Genomic DNA, 20,402 nt, shown 5'->3' with positions numbered 1-20,402 from the left:
TGAGGGGAGGGGAGGGGAAGGCAAGGAAACTACTAGAACACAGAATTCAAAAAAGCCAACTGACGGGATTTCAAGGTGTTACAATTCACAACAGAAAATACACATTCCAGAGAACTCAGTGCTTCATCTGCAAGGCATTTTAGAAATCTAGCCAACTATTTGGATACCTAAGTGACAGCTAAGTACTTCTAAAATTATGACTCTAATTGGGAATGCTAAGCACTTCTGACATATGGCCAGTAATACACAACCTGTTTATTTTACCTCCTTTTGGACTGGGATCAAGGCAGAATAGGATTGAAGAAATATGTGCAATTTTCACAGAGCAAATTACATATATTGTTTCTACTCTGTCTTTAGGCTTTTTTTTTCATTTCTGAAAATGTGTATGTTCAGGTGTACTTCAGGACAGTCCCTTAAAGCCTATAAAAAGTTCAATTCAAACACAGATGCATTGAAATTGATGTCACTTTCACAGAGGTTTATGTCAAAAAATATCACAATGATCAAGTAATCTGTGTATACAGCTGGCAGATTTTTTTTTGAAAGTCCAGCTAAAGTAAGCCAAATGAATCCATTTCAGCATTCAATGTGTGCACAGTCTCCACTTAACATTTCTAATCTGAAACAAAAACATCAATATGTAAAAAAAAAAAAACAACAACTTTTTATTATTATTATTATATTTTTTTTTTTTTAAAGAAATAGCAAAGGAAAAGAAGTTACTTTTACTATTCTTTTTCAACCCTCACAGAAAATTACTATTTTAGTATCTTTCTTCTTCAGCCTAACGTTCAGTTGCAGAAGCTAGGCCAATGTCATGGGACTTTCTGTTACTCTTTTATTTGTGCATGGTTTATAATACTGACTTCTTTACCCAATGTATGCTTGCTTTTAATTTCACCTTGTATTTGTGGGGTGCAGTACAGATTTACACGTATATATTAGCACACCATACAAAGTGATGTACACAGGCACTGTGTGGAATATACGAACAGTAGAAATGGTACATCTCTGTAAAACCTGTAAGATACTCAATAATTTGGATAGCAACAACGGTGTTCTTTTCTTATGAGAAGCACCAATGAGTTTTGGCAGGGCAGATAGAAGTTCAACTGTCTGAGAGTTCACAGCAGACTCAAAACACCCCTCAAATCAAGTATGGACCATTCCACAGAATTAGGTGCCAGGTAACTGCAAAGCTACTTGAAAAGGCATTATCCTCACTCCATGAAGAAGGCAACAATAATATTTGATGACATATAGTTTGGAAAAACTCCACTGAAAATGAACATTTCGTAAGAGTATTTTGCATCCAAAGGATTTTGGTTGCAAACCAAAATGCTTCTTTTCTAAAAAGCTCACACATTTCCACATGAAATCTGGAGCACATTTGCGAAGAATGGCTCGTTCTGCCATTTTCTTTAACAGTTAAAATTTCAGTGGGAATGTAAATCCTCTAATGCACATCCATTTAACAGAAAACAGAGGAACCGTGCACAGCAGGGAGGGGAAAGTAAAGGGACAATAGTTGCATCTCTACCCTGAACAGCATGGCAAATAATCATCTCTCTCAACTAAAAAAGAATTTAACTTAAGAATTAATTTCATTTAATTAATAAATGAAAATGTGGTATTTAACCACATTTTCATTTTATGAAGAGGGAGACACATGCAGTGCTAGTAGCATGATTATGTCCACAGAGGACAAGAAAGAACAATAGGAAAACTCAGCCCATTGAAGAGAATGATAGTCTACTGAGTATAATACTATGCACAGGAGGTACTTCACTGGCATTTTGTATGTAAAAAATTGATTTTACGGCAAAACTAAAATTATTTATGCTTTAAACTGACAAAATCAGTTGGTTTTTTTTTTTTTATAATCTCAATAGCTAGAGCTTTTAACATAAAAGTATTACTTTTTATAGAAGTAATAGAACTTTTTTGTATTATTGTTTGTATATATGATCTGTGTATGTGTGTACATATAAAAGCATGCATCGCACATAGGTACAGTTGCTAAAGAAATACATGAGAAGTACAGGAAAAAAAGGTCAGTAAGTGGAAAAGTAAACACTGCTGCAAACACTTTGGTTTTCTTGAAAGAAGAGTCTTCTACACAAACACTAGGACCTAGGAAAATAAAATTAGCAATAGATTCTTCACAGAATAAATTCACTGCAAGTTTTGTACACGTTTATATTAAGCCACGGACCTGATCAAGTCCTCAGACCCCACAGAATGCATCAGCTCCCCCATGCTAATTTTGAGGGAAGAAGGGAGCGCTTTAAATTCATTGTCACAGGAGTTCCAAAACCGCAATGAGATAAAAATCAACCCTGCCAAAACCTTCCAAGTTTGATTCAAAAGAGAAGCTACCTCTATTACTGTTGGAGTAATAGCCATAGTAAGAATCTCCAGAGAGCAACACTACCTCTACTGATTTTATCATGCCCTTTTCTTGTGAAATATTTCACTGAAAATAATTGGAACCTAATGATGCTTCAGAGGAGCCTCTATCCATGAGAAAGAAATAATAGGAAGAAATGTTATGTCTGAGACTATACTACCTTTTTACAGGATCCTTAGACATCCAATGGGAACTGTCAAAGCCACCAATCAATTAATTTTCTAATCTCCCTGTAATGAGGTTTTTCCTCCTTCAGCCCTCGTTTGTCTTCTTTGTAACAAACTTGTGTTTTGATTTCCCTCATTTTCTATCATCTTAAAATGTAAAAGTGGAAGAAAAAACAAAACAGGTCATAACAGAATAAAACACAGCACGTCTGTTCTTTAGTTCCTTGGAATATGATAAGCTCAAAAAGCAGTATGCTAGGAAATTGATTTTGTCTGTGCAGAACATGTGGAAGAGCGAAGGTCATGCTGGCAGTTTGCCCTTCATTTCTTTTAAACTTGCAATATTCAGTTTGACCTCTTTCTTATCATTCTAGTCATTTCTTCACACCCTGTACTGAGTTCAGGGACTGCTCATACAGTGTTCCACAGGACTACTTGCATATATACAGAATATTAAATGGTGACTTAGACTACTCTTCCTTGGAAATCTAGACAGGGCACATGAAGCTATCCTGAAGAAATCAGAGGCACAGTGTGGGTAAAGAAAGAAGGAAATATGAAGACAAAATGGACTAAAAAGTGCCAGAATGAAGTATGATGGCCATCTCATTTCTCATTTCAGATATTTGGACTTGCCAAAAAATTAAGAGATGTGTGTCTGGTTTATTTTTTAACCTCATTCAGCTTTGTTGATTAACCTGTTTTTACTTTTAAAATGAATTACACCGTCTTGTGTCTTGTGTCTCCACTGTATAATTTTATCAAGCAGGCAACAAATCATGCTGGCAGTGACGGTCTGTGCTGAAGTGGAATGTATAGCAAAATACGATTTTCCTCAAATGAATTGCTGAAACCGTTAATCTTTATCTAAATGCCCATAATAACTGTTTTGTTCTGCATAGCAGTAAGGGGAAAAAAAATGTCTTCCAGAGAGCACTTTGGCAGCCAATCTGCTTGTTAATAAAATCTGCAGAAACATTTGTGATTAATATAAATTACTAATTCCACTTTTAATGCCTAAACGTGACAGTGACTAATTTACACAGTTTTGCTTGAGCTGCCACTGAGTATTTCAAGTGCGGCTGTGAACAGAATGCTATTGGAGGCTGCACATTCTCAGCAAAGCTACCACAGGTGCAGCGCTACAGATGAGGAACCCTATCTCTGGCAATCATTTCTAACCACTCTGCTTGGGCTGGGAGAAAAGGGTCAACAGTGAAAGCTACCTAAAGCCCCCTCACTGTAAGTTGGAAATGGCACATTTTCTAAAGACACGGGAGCTGGTTGCAGTAAACTGTGAGTCTGTGAGGCAGCTCTTTGTCTACTGCTTAGCCATCAGCATGTTTTTAAACGTTGCAGCAAGTTTTCCGTTTGAAACTCAGTACTGCAGCAAAGAGCATGGGCTGGTTGGTGTGCACTCTGCAGCAGACTGTTAAGTACTCACCACGCAGACACCATGCTCCTCAGAGGCAGTGTTGTGAGTACACAGATTGCTTCAGTTTGACTGAGATAGAAGCTACAGTACTATGAATGGTGCAACATAAATCATATTGATGTTTAGAACTTTCAGACAAGCAGTCAAGGTACTAGTATTTTTTTTCTTACAAATCTACTTACATGTGTTCTTATATGATGATTCGCATATAACTCCAATAATACTGTAATTTGTATTCCAGTGCTAACGTAACAAATTAAATATCTTGCGAAATATCTTGCAAAATAAAATAAAAGAAATTGCTAAGCAGTTGCTACCAAGCTTACATTTGAACTACTGTCATGATTTCCACTGGAGCATAGCTTATTTATTTGTGAATAAATCTGTGCTTTGATTCTGCATTTCTCTCTGAGGAACAAATATATTTTCTACCTTGCTGAGGGATCAGTGGAGCTTTCACTACATGACTTCTCCCTTCTATCTTGAAGTTGGTTGCAGAAAGAACCTAAGTCAGATCACACCTCCATGAAGCACTGATAAAAGGTGCATATATAACTCCAAGAATCTTATACCTGAGAAAGATCTGGGGAAAAACAAGTTCATGACTTTTTTGTGCATCTCCAGCCAGAAGCAAAGAGATATTAATGCTAAGCCCTCTTCAAGAGAAGAGGCTGTATTCTCTCACAGTCCCCAGGACACTAAGAATGACATAATGTCTTTTTTAGCCTGAGGCTGCTGTATTTCTGCTTAAGTTCTCTCCAGCACAAATACATTCAGGTATCTACAGATAGTAAGCCCTACTGCAGCTCCTGCTAGGGATCCTGACTTCATTCTCAATACAGAGCTGTATGGTATGAAATAGTAGAGCTGCACAGTTCATAGTTAAACATTTCCGACAAAATGCTATATTATGTGAGAGTAATCCTCATGTACTTTTTAATGACATAGGCATCTCAATATAGGAAGAAGATCCAATGTTACTAAAAACAGATTTGTCCAAAAAACACGTTAGAGGAAATGCAAGCTGCTAACTTCACAGTATCTCCATCTAGAATCTTAAAACTTAATGTAAGTTAAGCCATTCTGGTGTATTTTTCCCTGAACATATTCTGAGCACCATTAGGACTGAATTGTCAGGGCTCTTTAAATTGATTAATATACTGCCATTATGATTACCTGTCAAATAATTAAGATCATTTCACCCCCAGAAGATCAGCAACAGTAACGTTATTCCCCATATCCATCATCAGGAGCTTGGTTACTTTTGTGCATAGAGATATGGCAGAATGAGATTCTGATACACCTTCAAGCCATTCTTAATTCCCTAAAGCAGTGCTGTATCTAGCTGGTTATACTACTTAATTCTTTAAATATTAAATATCCGTGATGTAAAGGGGAAGCCAGGGAGATTTCAGAGGCAGTAAAAATCTCATTTGGTGAACAATATAGATCTCAGGATGACCTACTACTGTCCTGAGGGAAAGAGGAAACATTTGGAAGTCTGAAAAGAAAAAACTTTTCTGATTTTATTTTATTATTATTATTGTTTTTTAAGAATATAGCAACTCTGAGCATTTCTGTTTAAATACTCTGTTATATTTTAATATAATATTTTAAAACAATTTTAATATAATATTTTTAATATAATATTTTAAATACTCTCTTTCTTATTCTACGTAGTTTATGTTGACGTGCTATGCATCTTGGGACATGACAGTTTTAACAGCTTGTGGTCATTCTGAGCTTAGAAGCATGCCCACCTTGTCTGAAAAGTTTTTATTACAAGGAATTAAATAGGAAAAAAAAAAAAGAGAGAGAATTCCACATTATTCTCCCATTTTATAGCTTCCACTACTTTCAGAGTGATAGGTAGTTTTAGAAACAAATTTGTTTGTTTAAAATCTAAGTATTTATGAAAATATGGAGTTCACTGTTGAATACTTATGAAACAGAGACATCAGCCAATTGTTCAGAATGCTCAAGCATTTGTTCAGTGACGGAACTTTGTTTTGGTCTACCAATTGCAGACATCATATACTCAATCTGTATCATGACAGAGACTGTGCGAGCAGATAAAGTGCTGCCTTGGTGAGTTAGTCTGAGGAACAGGAAGACTAACATGCTGATGACATGGAGGCAATGAAGTACAACACTGTTATTCCAAATGTCACTGGTACGTTATTTCCATTTCTGCTGGCATCCGCTCCATGTTACAAAATGCATACTTCCAATACAACAGCTCATTAAACAGGTTTCAGTTTGCTCAGAAATCAAATTAGAACAGTTACAGAGTTATAAGTCTTCAGATAATAATTAATAACTCTCCACTTCTGTGAGTTCTTTCATCCAAGGAATCTACATGCTTCACCTTATTAATCTCATAACATAGTAGTGAAGTACCACTGCAAAAGAGCCTCACCTACCACTGAAGTGCAGCCACCTCTGAGACGTGAATTCATAGCTGTTGAACATCAAAACTGATTTAAAGGAAGAAATGATGAACAGTCCATCTGCACAAAAGATTGAAAGGGCTGTGTGCAGTTCACTCAGTTGTACTTCTAGCAGAACTCTGGATTTGCATACTAGACAGGAAGGTGCAGTGGGATTTTTACAAGAACTGCACATGTTGAAAACTAGTCTAATCCATAGACATCAGAATGAAACATTTAGTCACCATTTCCTCTCAGGTAGATGAGTCACGTAGATCCTTATCAAGTTCCTAATGCTCCTTGGAGACCTTTCATCTGAGGTCTTTTCAGACCTTTGTGATTTGATAATCACATATCTACGTCCAATGCACGCTTTTATTTTCCTACAAAATGAACTGATTCTCTTCCAGCTCTTCCAGCAAATTAGATAAGAAGAAAAAAAGGACAAGGGAATAAAAAACTTGCCCCTCACCCCTTCTGGCTGGACGCATTCCCTCATTCTTCTAATGTCTACTATGTCACTTGTCTTCATGCAGAGGTTAAGACCTTATAAAGTATGTATGCCCATAAGACAGCTTTCAAATTTACAAATCCATGATACAGAGGATACAAATGTATTCTTCCCTCCTATTATATTTATGCTGCTATCATGTTCTTAATGGCACTTGGATTTTTGAAGAACTTGAATCCAAATCATCTTCTTTCAACTCGTTATCTGAAAGACATTTATTGCCTTTGAAAAATTCAAACAATAGAGACCAGCACCTCCACAAGTTCTTTATTCATTTTCCTATATGGATTTCTCCCGAGTCTCAAATTATTCAACAGCTTTTAACGCTCCCTCTGAGGATTTTAACAACGCTACCAACGTCAAAATCTATTAGACTCTAGCGATTGTTTCTGCTTTCTTTTTAACAGGACCAGCACTTAATTCTTCTGATGCTTTCTAAAAGAAGCTAGTCCTTTAATCTACACACTAGGCTAAGCATGAATTCCCCCTTTAAGGTCACCTTCCTTGTCTGTCTAATGTTATCACACAAAAATATTTTTTAAAGTACACATTTATCAAACCCTTTCAATTGCTTTGATTTCATTCAGAACATCTTGAGTGATTCTGGTAAAGCAACTATCAAAGCAGGATTCATAGTAGAGTGGCATATCTGAGCCCACTGCTGTCAAAATAGAATCAGTGTTTACACTGATCAGATCTTGATTGAAAGGTTAATGAAGGGCCTCACAATAAACAACATTTCCCCCAAAAGAAAAGCGCAATTAACACATTAAAAATGTTTGTAAATCCTTCAGCATTCCTGAACAACATTCTTTAGTTAACCTTCATTTATTAGCTTTTGGTGCAAAATTGGATGTTTAGAGAGAGAGTTCCAGAAGGGATCTTCAGACCTTGAGTGCTCAAAGAAAAATGAAAAATGCAAAGACCAGCAGTACCCACATTAACTAACACCTGCGGAATTGAAGACACTCACTGAAAGGCAAATCCAGTTTTCACACTGAAAGCAAAATATCTGCTACTTAAGCCAACCACTGCCACTGGTAGAAACAATTTTTAATAAAAGTTAAGCCTAGGGAGTAACTATAGTGACTCTGCTGCCTCCAATATAAGCTGAGTACAGCATGCCAAGACCCGCCATAAATCTGCTCTACTCATTTCACTAGAGCTGACACAAATCAGTACTTTCTAATACTGAAGTCCAAACTTTGCCCAAAGCCAAATTTTGGACTCTGAGTGCTAGGAATTACAGATTCAAAGAGAAAATGAACATCCCAAACCAAGCTTCTAATATTCTATATATTATTGACATGAGGGAAGACAGCAATAACAAACAAAAATAAAACTAAAAAGCACCACCAACAAATACAACAAACAGAAAACATCCCTACCAACAGAAAAACCCAACCAAAAAAAACCTCACACAATAATCATATCCTGAGCCCACACCATCCCTAACAATTTGGTACTTTTTCTTACAATTCACTGCTACCTTTCCAGACTGTACTCAACTGAAAAGCAAAATAACCTGTTTTTAAGTATAGATAGACAAGTTTTGTCCATGGGCATTGCTCAAGAAGAGATTTAGCCAAAGACTGCATAAAGATAACTTGCACTGGAAATCCACAATCTAACAATTACAAGAGCAGCTCAGAAAGTAGCGCCTCCTATTTTATTCTGTTGGTTTACGACATCATTGACAGATGTTTGGTGGTATGGCACTAGAGGTGAAACCTTCCCACCAATATTCTATTACGTTTTGTTGCTGAGTGACAGTTGGCAGCAGAGAGGCAGTCTGACAAGATGGCGTCTGATATGGAAGTGTATATGAAACAAGGGAGAATAATGAATTCCTCCCTGTGGAAAAATTTCCACTGATGTTCACTAATGCTTGCTGAATGTCTATGGAGATCAAAGAGTGGATGTGCGCAGAGCGAAGTGGTGGATGGTGCATTTCAGCAGTGGTGACACCGGGTCAACTCTGCTGATGATAATTCTTGAGCGCAGCACGCAAACTCTTGCTGGTTCATCGCTGGTGAAAATGCACAGCTAATGGTGGTGACAGTGTAGAAAAATAGCATTTTGTAGCGTAGAGTTTGCTAAGATGGCAATCAGAAGCTATTCCATGTTCCTAGTCACAGAAAGTTTTAAGAAGTGTGTTAATTTTTATTAAAAGTGGTCAGTGCCTTTCCTTTGCTAACTCCTGGTATGCATTAAGCATACATAAAATTCCTCACTTTGAAGTAGACTTCTAAACTTTGTACATAATTATTTTTAATAACCAAAAATCCCTACCACAACCACCACCAAGCAGTGACAGTTTCATGCTCTTCTCCCTCTTCAGGAATTCAGTTGGTGCCATCTAGAGAAAATATGTCAGTACAGATCCTACCAAAAACGTATCAGATGCAGAGAACAGAAGTTATGCAACGTAATAGTAGGAACTTTAAAATAAGCTCTGAAATAATTAGCTTTGAAACAAAAGGCAAATAAACACTAAACATACTCTCCAGACATGACAGAAGAGAGAAGAGAGAAAGCTGAATGTAAGACACTGCTGCTGCCTCACCAAAAGCTCAACCATAGACCTTATTACCATTAAAGAACTACTCAGCTAACAGGCAGAAACAATATAGAGAGAGCTGGAGGTATAATAAACACTCTTCTTTGCTACACCTTTATCTTTCATATCTTCTGAGTCACGGAAGCTACCAGAGGTTTGCAGGTGGTTGTAGTGAGATGGTCCAGCTACCAGGCAGACATTGGTGAAAAATGAGGACTCAAACAGTCCCACAGTGGGGACACCTTCCAGTTACAGAGATGGAACAGAAGATGCACAATGTTATATTTGAAATTCTGAGAATTCTCTTCCCAAGAAGAAGCAGAGACCATCAGTGCGGAATGTCATTTGAATAAAAGCCCTTCGGGGAGATGAGTCAGAAATTTCAGGATAATAAGAAACTAATTCAGAGGAACAAAGACAATGGTGAACAAAGGCAAATTTTAAGAAAATCAAGGATCAAATTAAAAACAGTTTTTCCCAGAAATGTATCTCTGGGGAAAAGGAATACAGGAAAGCTGGATTAAAAGAAAACCAAAGCAAAAACAAAAAAAAACCCTGTATTTAAAACTCTAACTAAAACCTCACAAATTCAATTTCTTGATTTAATCACAAGTTTAAGGTCTATTTAAAAAGGTTGATATCCATAATTAAATTCAAATCATATGAGCACGCTATCATGTTGTGATCAGGAGCACATCATTACAACAAATGCTTCCTGAACCAGCAATCAAAAGCTTCATAAAAATAAATGACATAAAACTAAAAAGAAACACTAACTAAAAAGATTTAAAAAAACAACAGCAACAACTATAAAAACAACAGATAAGACAACAAGATTGTTAAAAGTTGAAAGGAGCTGTATTCCTCAGAAAGTATGGGGAAAGAACCACATAAGGTGCGTTTAGATAAGTGGCATGTAAAGCATGCTAACAGCTAGCAAAATCCTTCAAAATCTTGTGGCAGCAGGACTAAAGACCAACAAAGACATCTGGTCTCTCTGTGAAAAGTGTGTATGTATATATAATTGACAATAGTCACAATGATCAAATTAGTAAGTAAACAATACATGTAAAAACTTGCAGCATCAGATAATAAAAATAGCATAGATTTGTGAATAAAGAAAATGTGTCAAATACTGAATTCTGTGATGGAATAACTGGGCTGGTGTAAAAAAGGAATTAAATGCTACAGCTTAATATTAGTACAGCTTCTAACACTCTGAGATACATTACTCTCAAAGAAAGAGCAGTGCAAACTTCAATCACAAGAGGAACTTGGTTTGGAAACTGCTGTCAAAATTCTGTATTAATCAGTACCAGTCTGGTTACATATGTGTCTTCATCTTTTTGTTTTATTAGCTCTGACTGTGTAATTGCCAAGCTATTACTGATATTTTATTCCATATATACTACATTAAAAAAAATAAAATGCCTATAATTAAGTTATGAAAATGAAAACAATACCCTCACTTTTAATTATATAATATCATACACTTCATTATCTTTTTTATCCTTGTTTCCTTTTGAGTTCATCTGCCCTTGCACAGTAATACCTCTTAACATATCTTTCAAACTCAAACTTCTTTCCATACCAATGGGCATGAAAATCACATTTACATCACTAAGTGCTTACTTTCCACTTTTAATATATTTTAGTGACACCAGCTACAATAGTACTTTTTTGTCTGTTCTCAGGCCAACATACAATAATGTCAGGTGACTGCATGTTAAGAACTATGAAAAAACTGAGACTTCTGGTCACAATTTATTTACTTTCCCCCACTACACACTACCTAATTAAATAAAAATTATTTTCTCTCTGAACATTTCATAAACTTTTCTTCTTCTATCAAAAATAAACTTGATCAGTACTTGTTGATTGCATGTCTGCAATTCACTTCTTCAATACGAATTTGAAATCAGAAAGCTAGATTTTTCTGGCACTGTATTTTCGTGGAATAACTATGCAAAGAAGTGAGATTCAAGTTCATATATATGCAATACATGAAAGTATGGCTTAAGAAAGGAAAGTGGCATTTTCAGAAACCAACAGTTCAGAAAAGAGTCTGACATTGTTTTTGAATTATTGCATTTCCTGGAAAGAATGGAAAATAGAGACATGCTACCTTAAAAAGTAAAGTTCTAAGACTTAGAAAATACCAGACAATAATTAAGAAAAAAACCTAACTAACCACTTAATACTTTGTCTTCCCACAGGTCTAGGCTACATGACTTTTTTGTATCCTTTAACAGAACACAGCAGGTTATACGCTGAGCCTTCCCTTCCTCCAGCAGAGAGGGCAAAAGTTTAAGATACGCTGAGGAAAGAAACTTCATTGGCGATTTCCTTATCATGCAAATACAGGGAGGTAGTAAAGGCAGTCTCTGCAGCCCGCACTACAGCCTGCTGACAATTATAAAAAACAAGGAACAATGTTTCCCCATCTTGTTTCTTTGGCACAGACAGGAGAAAAACGTACCAGCACGACAACTCTGCCTAGAAAAACTTTGCTTCTAATGCTTTTCTGTCCCCTATAACTGCTGTATCATCAATGTTATCCTCAGCAGTCCAAAGGCTGACAACTTAAAAAATGCTTCCATGTTTCGGAAATGTGGCTACTAATTAATTTCAATGACTACCAGGACAATAAAATACTAGTAAACAAGTATCTCTTTGCTGCTAATTTTTTTGCTGTTTTATCCTTCATTAAAAAATAACTCAATCTAAACTCAGTTGAATATCATAAAGCTCTTCATATTTCAAACCATTTCGGAAAATTATTTTGAAGGGAACCCTTGACAGTTAAATGAGTCAGTTAAATGAACATTAGAGAATATGCATAATGATTTTTAGGGAAATATTGAATTTAAGCAGAAATGAGGAAAACTAGGCATAAGTGCCCTGGGTGTATCTGAATTATAATATCTTGCTTGAGAATTCAATGGGTTTTGTCTATCTCAACAATCAACCTATTAGCTAGATAGACCAAGTTGAGATTTCCTATATTTCCCCCCACATTTCTATTTCTATAAATATTTCTATATTTATTATTACTTCTCTTATGTTAGTAGATACTGGCGTCAACCTTGTGCTACACCATGGTAAAGACATTTCATTCCTTAGGTTAAGTATAACTGTTTCAATGATGATGATCAGGAACTGAACTAAAAACAAACAAATAAACACATAAAAATACAGTATCACAGGGAGTCTAGTATCAGGGTTTTGAGTAACCTGAAACTCCTGCTTACGTTAATGGGAATGTTTTTTGCGAGTGACATGAGAAAGACCAGGCACGAACAATACAAATTTATTTATCCTAAACACTATCCTCATAATATCATCCACCTCATATTAAACATTATTAAAAAAATTAATAATTTTAAAATTAAAATTTTATTTTTTTTAAATACGTAAATATTTTAAACTGTAAGCAGTATTACTGTTTGCTGTTTTCATTATTATTACTGTGCTTCAGAACAAGAATAATTCACTGTTTTTTTGATGCTGAATTGCTACTTATTAGAGGATCTGATTTGCTGGGAGAAAAGGGAGAGAATTCCACCAGGAATACATTTCTCAGTAGAGTTAGAAAGGGAGAAGAACTGAACAAAAAGAGCTGAACAAATGAGGCTGAAAAACAGGGATCATACATACTCAGTTTCCCTGGTGAAATAAGATAGAAGTTCTGTTCCACTGTAGAAAGGCCAACACCACATATGAGAGCAGTATTTATTGGTACCTACTATGATCTACAGCTTTCAAACCTCTATCTGAACACTAAAACCTACAAAAAACATTGCTGGAACAGTCAAAGCTTATTAACAAGCGGAAGATTTAGGTATCAAACAAATTGTGGAAACAAGGTCTTAGGTGGGGGATCAAATATGATAGCTGCAGCAGCGGTAACTGCAGGGCACCACTCAGCTCACCCCTGGGGCTTGAAGGTCCTCAACTGCTTTCCCATGCCAGGTGGGTTCCCAGTGTTCCCAGTGCCTTGCACAGGCTGTTGACTGAAACACAGGGAGTTGACTGAAACCACAGGTGAGGTTTGGTGCTAGAGAGGCTTGCCTTCGGAAGTCACCACTTCAAATACTCCTGGGCTACGAAATAGCTGGCTACGATCAGCAGCTAAATTGCTCACGAGCAAGACAGACCTTACTTCTCAGGGATGATAAACATTACAAAGAAAAGAATACTTAATCTAAACAGTAATCCAGGTATTACACACATAAAGAATTAATTATTTTTACACACACATGGGTTAAGCTTCCACCCTTCCTTTCTTGCCTGCTCCTCCACTTCAGCATAGTGCACTAAATGTAGCAGCACATTGTGCTTTAAAAGTTAGCCACAGTTCAGTGAACAGGCTGACATGCTATTTCATGTGAGAAAAGAAGCTGTGATTCAATCTCATTTCCACAAGCTAGATTCCTAGATAACATATCTGGGGATACTTAAGCCCGCATTCGCTGCAAAACATCTGCATTATACACAGTTTGGCCCTCTGCATTTCCACAGAGTATAGGTGAAAAACTAGCTGCGTTTCTTGCACCTGCTAAGCAACAATGGTAAATCTCCTATACTCACAGATGTAGAAATACTCCCGGCCTGGCCTGAACTCAAATCCAAGTGAGAAGGGTGTGAAGAGTTGGAATTTTTCTGAGAACTTCAGCGGTCCATTCGGAGAGTGTGGCCGATTGCACTCCCACCTCTTGAACCCTTTGGAAATGTGATCGCAGGAGCTGTAGCCATCAAAGTTCACCATGTACAGAACATAGCGTTCGGTCTTATCTTCTGGCACCGAATCTTCATAGTGAGGGCAGAATACATCCAGGTAGTCGTTAATGCACACATCAATGTGGTAGTCACCCTGCTGGAACCTGAAACCAAAGAAAGTTAAGACATTAGCACATTAGTCAATGCACAACGACCCTGTTGCGAGATAATGTTCACAAGAAAAAGGCATCACTAATGACACTTCATTTCACACCAGTCATACTCATTCACTCTCAAATCTACCTCTAAAAATTCACCAGAGCTATCAGAGACCGCTAATGCAGGACTACAGTTCTATGATATTCTGGACAAAAGCTTTGGTTTTTCCTATGATTAAGTGAATCTTTTGCTAAGGCACATCAAGCTGTATACCACCTTTCTCTATGTTTTATTGATTAAATGAAGTTTTTGCCCTTCGACTATTCATTAAAAAAAAAAAAAAAAATATGGAGAAAGATGAAAGAAACAAAGATGCCAGAACTGTATCAGCATCCCCAGATCAGTGCCTATACAAACATCTACTTGTGCAGAAAAATAAGCAATCCAGGTTTATCCTCTTCTGAATCAGGCAGTGAATCAATCTGTGTTGAAAGCAGACTTGACTGTGAGAACTTTTAGTTACTGCAAGTGCAGCAACAGGTTTACATTCTTCATGATTACCAGCAGTTTGTCAAGATGCAAAGGAAAGCCTGTATTGCTTTTTTATGATTTTTGAAAAGCACTGCAAGTCCTTTGGCAGAAGTACACATACTAGAGACATCACTCCACTCAAATAAAAGGATTCTGGGATATGAATTATCAGGTCTCAGCCTTTCATGACAGGTCTGAACAAGTGCCAGCTCAGAAATGCAGCTCAAGACACCAGCCCAGATGCACTTCATTATTATTACTATTACTGAGGAGTCTTTATAGGCACGGGATTTTTGTTTTGTTGGGAGGGAAGGTGTCATTTTTCTCCCCTCTGTTTCACTTACATTACTTCACTAATGCCTGCCACAGAGTCTGGAATAAAGTATGGGAACAAATTCACTGCCTCCATGGGAGCTCACGCCGTGATGGACTTAATGATTCCATAAAGCAGGTCTGTACATCTATCAAACTCTGCAAGGCCGCCAAGAAAACCAAGCACTGACCTGCTCCACCTCAGGCCGACTGGGGTACTTGTAGCTTCCCTCTTTCGCGGCTGCAGTTGTCAAGTGTACCACAGAGCAATAAAAAGACCATGACAGATTTAACTATAATACTTCTTTTTAGCTGAGGGGCATATTTTAAACACCTGATGGGCCTGAAATCTGCCATCTGGAGCCTTCTATCTAATTTCAGAGAAAAAGCAATGATCTGCTGGCCCTCCAAGGATAAATTCAGAGCAAACTATACCTTTTCATATCCCTACAATAATTTAGCCTCAATAAAATAGCTTTTTAAAGGGAAAAAAAAAAAACCAAAAAACTGAACACGCATCAAAGCGTGATATATCTGTATAATTTCAGCCAGTGCACAGACTCAGAGTTCCATTCTGAAACAAGGAAAAGTCTTTCTTAATCACAGTGCTTTCAGGAAAATTCACATTTATCTAAATCACTAGTTCAAAAATATATTTTTGTACTTCAGTGCTTCCAAAACCTGTCACACAAACAGATACGGTCTTAACACATTTGAAAGAATGTATTATTTTGAAATCTGTGCCCATTCTCTGTATCAGTTAATGGTACACCCTTTCTTACATGTAATGAAAAGGAATACCTTGTTAGTTCTGAACAGGAAAGCCTTATTTCGGTTGCACTTTTTATTTAAAAATTCTTTCAGTTTTTAATTAGTAACTAAAATGTCCATTTTCAAAATAATTAAATAAATAATGTACGCATATACACACATATATTTATTTTAAACACACAGGCTCCTCAACTTCAAGACTGCCTCTCATACCAGCCTGTGCCTTCACAGTAACACCCAAACATGGTTTTGTGAGAGAAACTGATCAGAACTACAAGCAGTAACTAGATGCAAGTAACTGAGACATTCAGGATCAGACTGACAATACTTAATAATGGATTTTTTACAAAACAAATAACCTTACATGAGCTGCTTCTCTAGACTGCCTTAAAGTCAATGGAGAGAAATACAGACTTTGAGTCCAATTCATCCGACCTATTTAAGGCCCACAGCACATTGTGGTGAGATGGATCACACTCCAGGAGCAGCTATTTCTCTCCTTTAACTAAAAGCAAAGTCTAGACAGATATTTCACAGATAGACTCTATACTGTGAATAGCTGAATTTGAAGGGGTGCATCTGACCACACAGCTCATGATTATGGGGATTTTGAGCACAGAAAGGCAACTGAATTTGTGATCACATCTTAAATCCAAGTTATCAAGGAAATAAAACTTGTAATCTTCACCAGTGAGCCATTCTACCCAGCACTGCAAACAAAGAGCATCATCCGATGCCCTTTTAGTAAAGGGCATAATAAGTAAACAAAAGGGCATAATAAGTAAACAAAACTGCAACACAACCTCCCTCTCTGGTCATTGCTGTTTCAGCAGCTTCACTCGTTTCTGCTTCTGCCAGTGGTGAACCGGCTGAGTGTCCTGGTCAAGCAAAGTAGCACACAGGGGCAAGAAGCAAGCACTGGCTGCAGAGCTGACCTGAGGGTGAAGAATCACCACATCCCCTTCAACCCACTATCCTTCCCTCCTCCTCTATCCTCCCCTTCTCTACCAGTACTTTCAGCCCAGGGTCATTTGCAGTAGCCAGGAAGCCTTTATATTTATACCTCTATAAAAAGGAGGAGGATGTTGTGCATTTTAAGTGATGTGAAGTGCATGATCTTAGTAATGCTGGCACAGCAGTGAACCTGCTTGAGGGAAACCGTGTACCAAGGTGTTCTATTAAGCAGCTCTGAGCAAAGCTTCTTCACCCCACATAGCAACAGTAGTGCTGAAAGGAGGTTATTACTAAGCTAAGAAGCAGAGGGCAGGTAATTATTTATTTTTCTTTTTGTAATGTCTTAAAGAATTCAGTAATCAAGGACTCAGAAGATGCAGAAGAAATTTTGTTTTTCCAAATAAGACTAAAAAATGTGTCTTGCTTAAGATGAAGTGAGTGGTGACAATGTTCCCACTTCTCATCACAGGACGGTTTATTCCTGAAGAGGAATCACAATAGCCTCTGATCTGTACAGGAAGGGAAGGGGTGGCCATTTGCACCTCACAGCAAAACTCATCAGCTCGAACTCCTCTGAGTTATTAGAAGAAAAATACTCCAGAAACACATTCCCAATAATTTAAAAACCACATCCAGGAGGAGAACACCTAACATTTACAGCTGAAAGCCTCTAAGTAGAGCAAAGTCAGGTATTAACATGAAACTAAGTTCTACTTCAAGTGAAAGCATTTAACAGTGTTTAGCCACATACGTACGTTGAAGAATACAACACATAAAGGCACAGTGTAATCTGTTCACAAATATATTTTTAAAGATGACAGAATTTCCTATAGATTGTATTTAAGGCATAATAAATTTCTCCCTTTCATGAGACTCTCCTCAACACAGAATGGAAAGACCACTTTTCAACATTTCTCTAGCAATGCTACTGACATTCTTTGCCCATTCTGTCCTAAGAAATCCTCATGTGGGCCCCTGCAAGCTCCTCAAACCAGATGGTAATTTGGATCTTTATATATCCCACCATGAAGAAGAAACCAGTACTCTATAAATTTGCATGACAGAATACAGTGGTGTGGTAGAAATCGACTGAAAAGGCTTCCCCTTCGAAGACTCAGACAGGGTCTTCAAATCTTGCAAATATTGTCATTTGTCTCCCTGCAGGAACAGTAAAACACAGCTATTCCTCAAACACAATTAACCTTCGCTTTGTGTCAGCTGGCATTCAAACAGCATCTCAGAAACATGCTCAGTAGAAGGCTAGCTATTAAGCAGTGGGTCTAGAAAAGCAATTTTGAAGGCACAGAGTTAAGTAGCTTCTAAACCTGAACATTACCATAACCAATTACCATCAGCTTGCTACTCGAAACTTCCATTCTGCTTCTAGCAGAGGCAGTCATACAAATGTTCCTGAGCTTGAGTGCTACTGATCAAATATCAAATATCCCACAGAACAGGAAGGAAGAAATTCATGGTAACTTTAAGTGGGAAACCGTAAGACTAGCAAAATATTTTCTAGGTAATTTTATCTTCCACGTTTTGTTTATCTGCTAATGCAAAAGAAAGCACACAGTCTCTGTTCACATTTTTCTTCATAATTTTAAGTTCTGAAGCACGTGTAGCTTATTTTGAATTCAGTAGCTTTGCGGGTCACTGAAACAAGTGACTATTTAAAATAATACTTAAGATACAACAACAGCTTTGTTTGTTGGGTTTTGTTTCTTCTTTCCTTTCTTTCTTAGAATAAACCCTACAAAAAACTAGTTTAAAAACAGCACAAATAACACTAATTGCCCGTTATCATTTAGAAAGATAAAAAATTGAGATAGCTTCTACTTTTTGCTTCCCATACAAATCTTACTAGTTATATTCTATCAGCCTTCCTGTAAAATCAACATGACAGATGCTCTACTTCAAGATAAGTGTACTGGAAAATTCTCCTTATACTTCGTCAACCTTTCTTTATTTTGAGCCTGTTCTGTTAAATGCATGCAGCAAGGCTTCACCAGGAACGACTTCAAATAGCTACTTTAACTATGAATTATGAAATTCTGGTCTTCGAGTCTGGCACCAGAAATGATCAAATGCAAATGGCTCTGATTCTGTTGCTTGGAGCCTGCACAGCCAAGAACACAGACACATAAAGAATACTGCCACAGCTGAATGCCTTCTACCAATAGCCCTGCTCTCAAAAGATCATCTAAAATGCAAAGCAACATAACAAAATTCAGCAAATTAATTTATTCCTCACAAACCGTAATTATCCACAATGTTCAGGAGTACAGCAAAAAGATGCTTGTTCTGCTATTAAAGGAAAGAAGGTTTCTGTGAGTAGCACACAAGTACCCCCTGCAACTGCTGTTCACATATGTCCTGCTTTTTACTTTAATGTCTGCTAAGGCAATTTCAACTACATTTAATGGAGACAGAGGTCTCAGAGAATACTGCATTCCTATAAGTATCATGTAATAAGCAGGTGAAACAGATCCTGTAAGTACTCCCAAAAAGACTAAACCACCATTAAATGTTATTATACAACAGCAACATTTCTCACAAATGCTCCAGCCACAGAAGCTTCAACAGGAAAAATATTTAAATAGTTTGAAAATTAAGTTTATTTCTGTCAGCTAGTTATGAAACTGTTTGGTTAATTTATTAATAATGGAGGGATGAGTATAAAGTACGTATTCGCATATACAACACACATATAAGTATTTGTATATGCAATAAAACATCGAATGTGAACACTTTCCACAAAACATAAATGTCCTTTAAGAGAACAACATTTTAACTGCTCTTGGAATGTGATTATGTCACTTATTTACCATTCCACACTCCTGAATTCACTCACATTTTTCACTTCTGCTTGGGCTGCACAGCAGCACATTATACCATCCTAAACTCTATGCTTGCAGCTGAGTAACTCATGCCTCCTTATTCTTTGTTCTCTTAGACAGCCCAAGCCCTCTAATTTCAACTAACTTAAACTTGCTGCTGCGTGATGGGGGGAAATCTTCTGGCTGTTAATTATCTGAGGGGTTGTGGGATTAAGTGCACCATTTTACTGCAGATAATTTTAAAGATGCTATTTCTGCGGTACGCAAAAATAACCTCTTTAATGCTTTTCTGCTCTTTTACTGGCTTTGTCACAACATTTAATAAACCCTGTTCCCATAGCTGTGCTGACACCAACAATGATTCTGATACACAAACAATGAAGTAATCAAACAGCTATTTTAATTTTAGCTCTATTCAAACCAAAAGAAAATTCAACGTTTTCCAGATGCTGTGAGAAGTGGGTTTGGTAACAGTAGCAAGACAGTGACAGATCCCTAGCAGCATATTACTATCATGAGCAAGCAGAGGAGGAAAAAAAAAAAAGCAAACAAAAAACAAGGGGGGGGGGGGGGGGGGGGGGGGGGGGGGGGGGGGGGGGGGGGG

General features: G+C 37.2%; 1 protein-coding gene across 2 annotated transcripts in view; it reads right to left on the bottom strand.

Moving 5' to 3' along the window:
• EFNA5 (ephrin A5) overlaps positions 1–20,402 on the bottom strand; it is a 205,926-nt gene that overhangs the window by 24,535 nt on the left and 160,989 nt on the right. For both annotated transcript variants that reach the window (XM_042823029.1, XM_042823028.1), the window contains exon 2: positions 14,106–14,398. In XM_042823029.1, the coding sequence (XP_042678963.1) occupies positions 14,106–14,398 (293 nt within the window). The remainder of the gene's footprint in view (positions 1–14,105; positions 14,399–20,402) is intronic.

This window comes from Centrocercus urophasianus, unplaced genomic scaffold (assembly GCF_019232065.1).
Source record: "Centrocercus urophasianus isolate 14NV4802_14NV808 unplaced genomic scaffold, USGS_Curo_1.0 seq_21, whole genome shotgun sequence".
In the NCBI taxonomy this organism is placed as follows: domain Eukaryota; kingdom Metazoa; phylum Chordata; class Aves; order Galliformes; family Phasianidae; genus Centrocercus; species Centrocercus urophasianus.
This window is presented reverse-complemented; position numbering and strand designations above follow the sequence as displayed.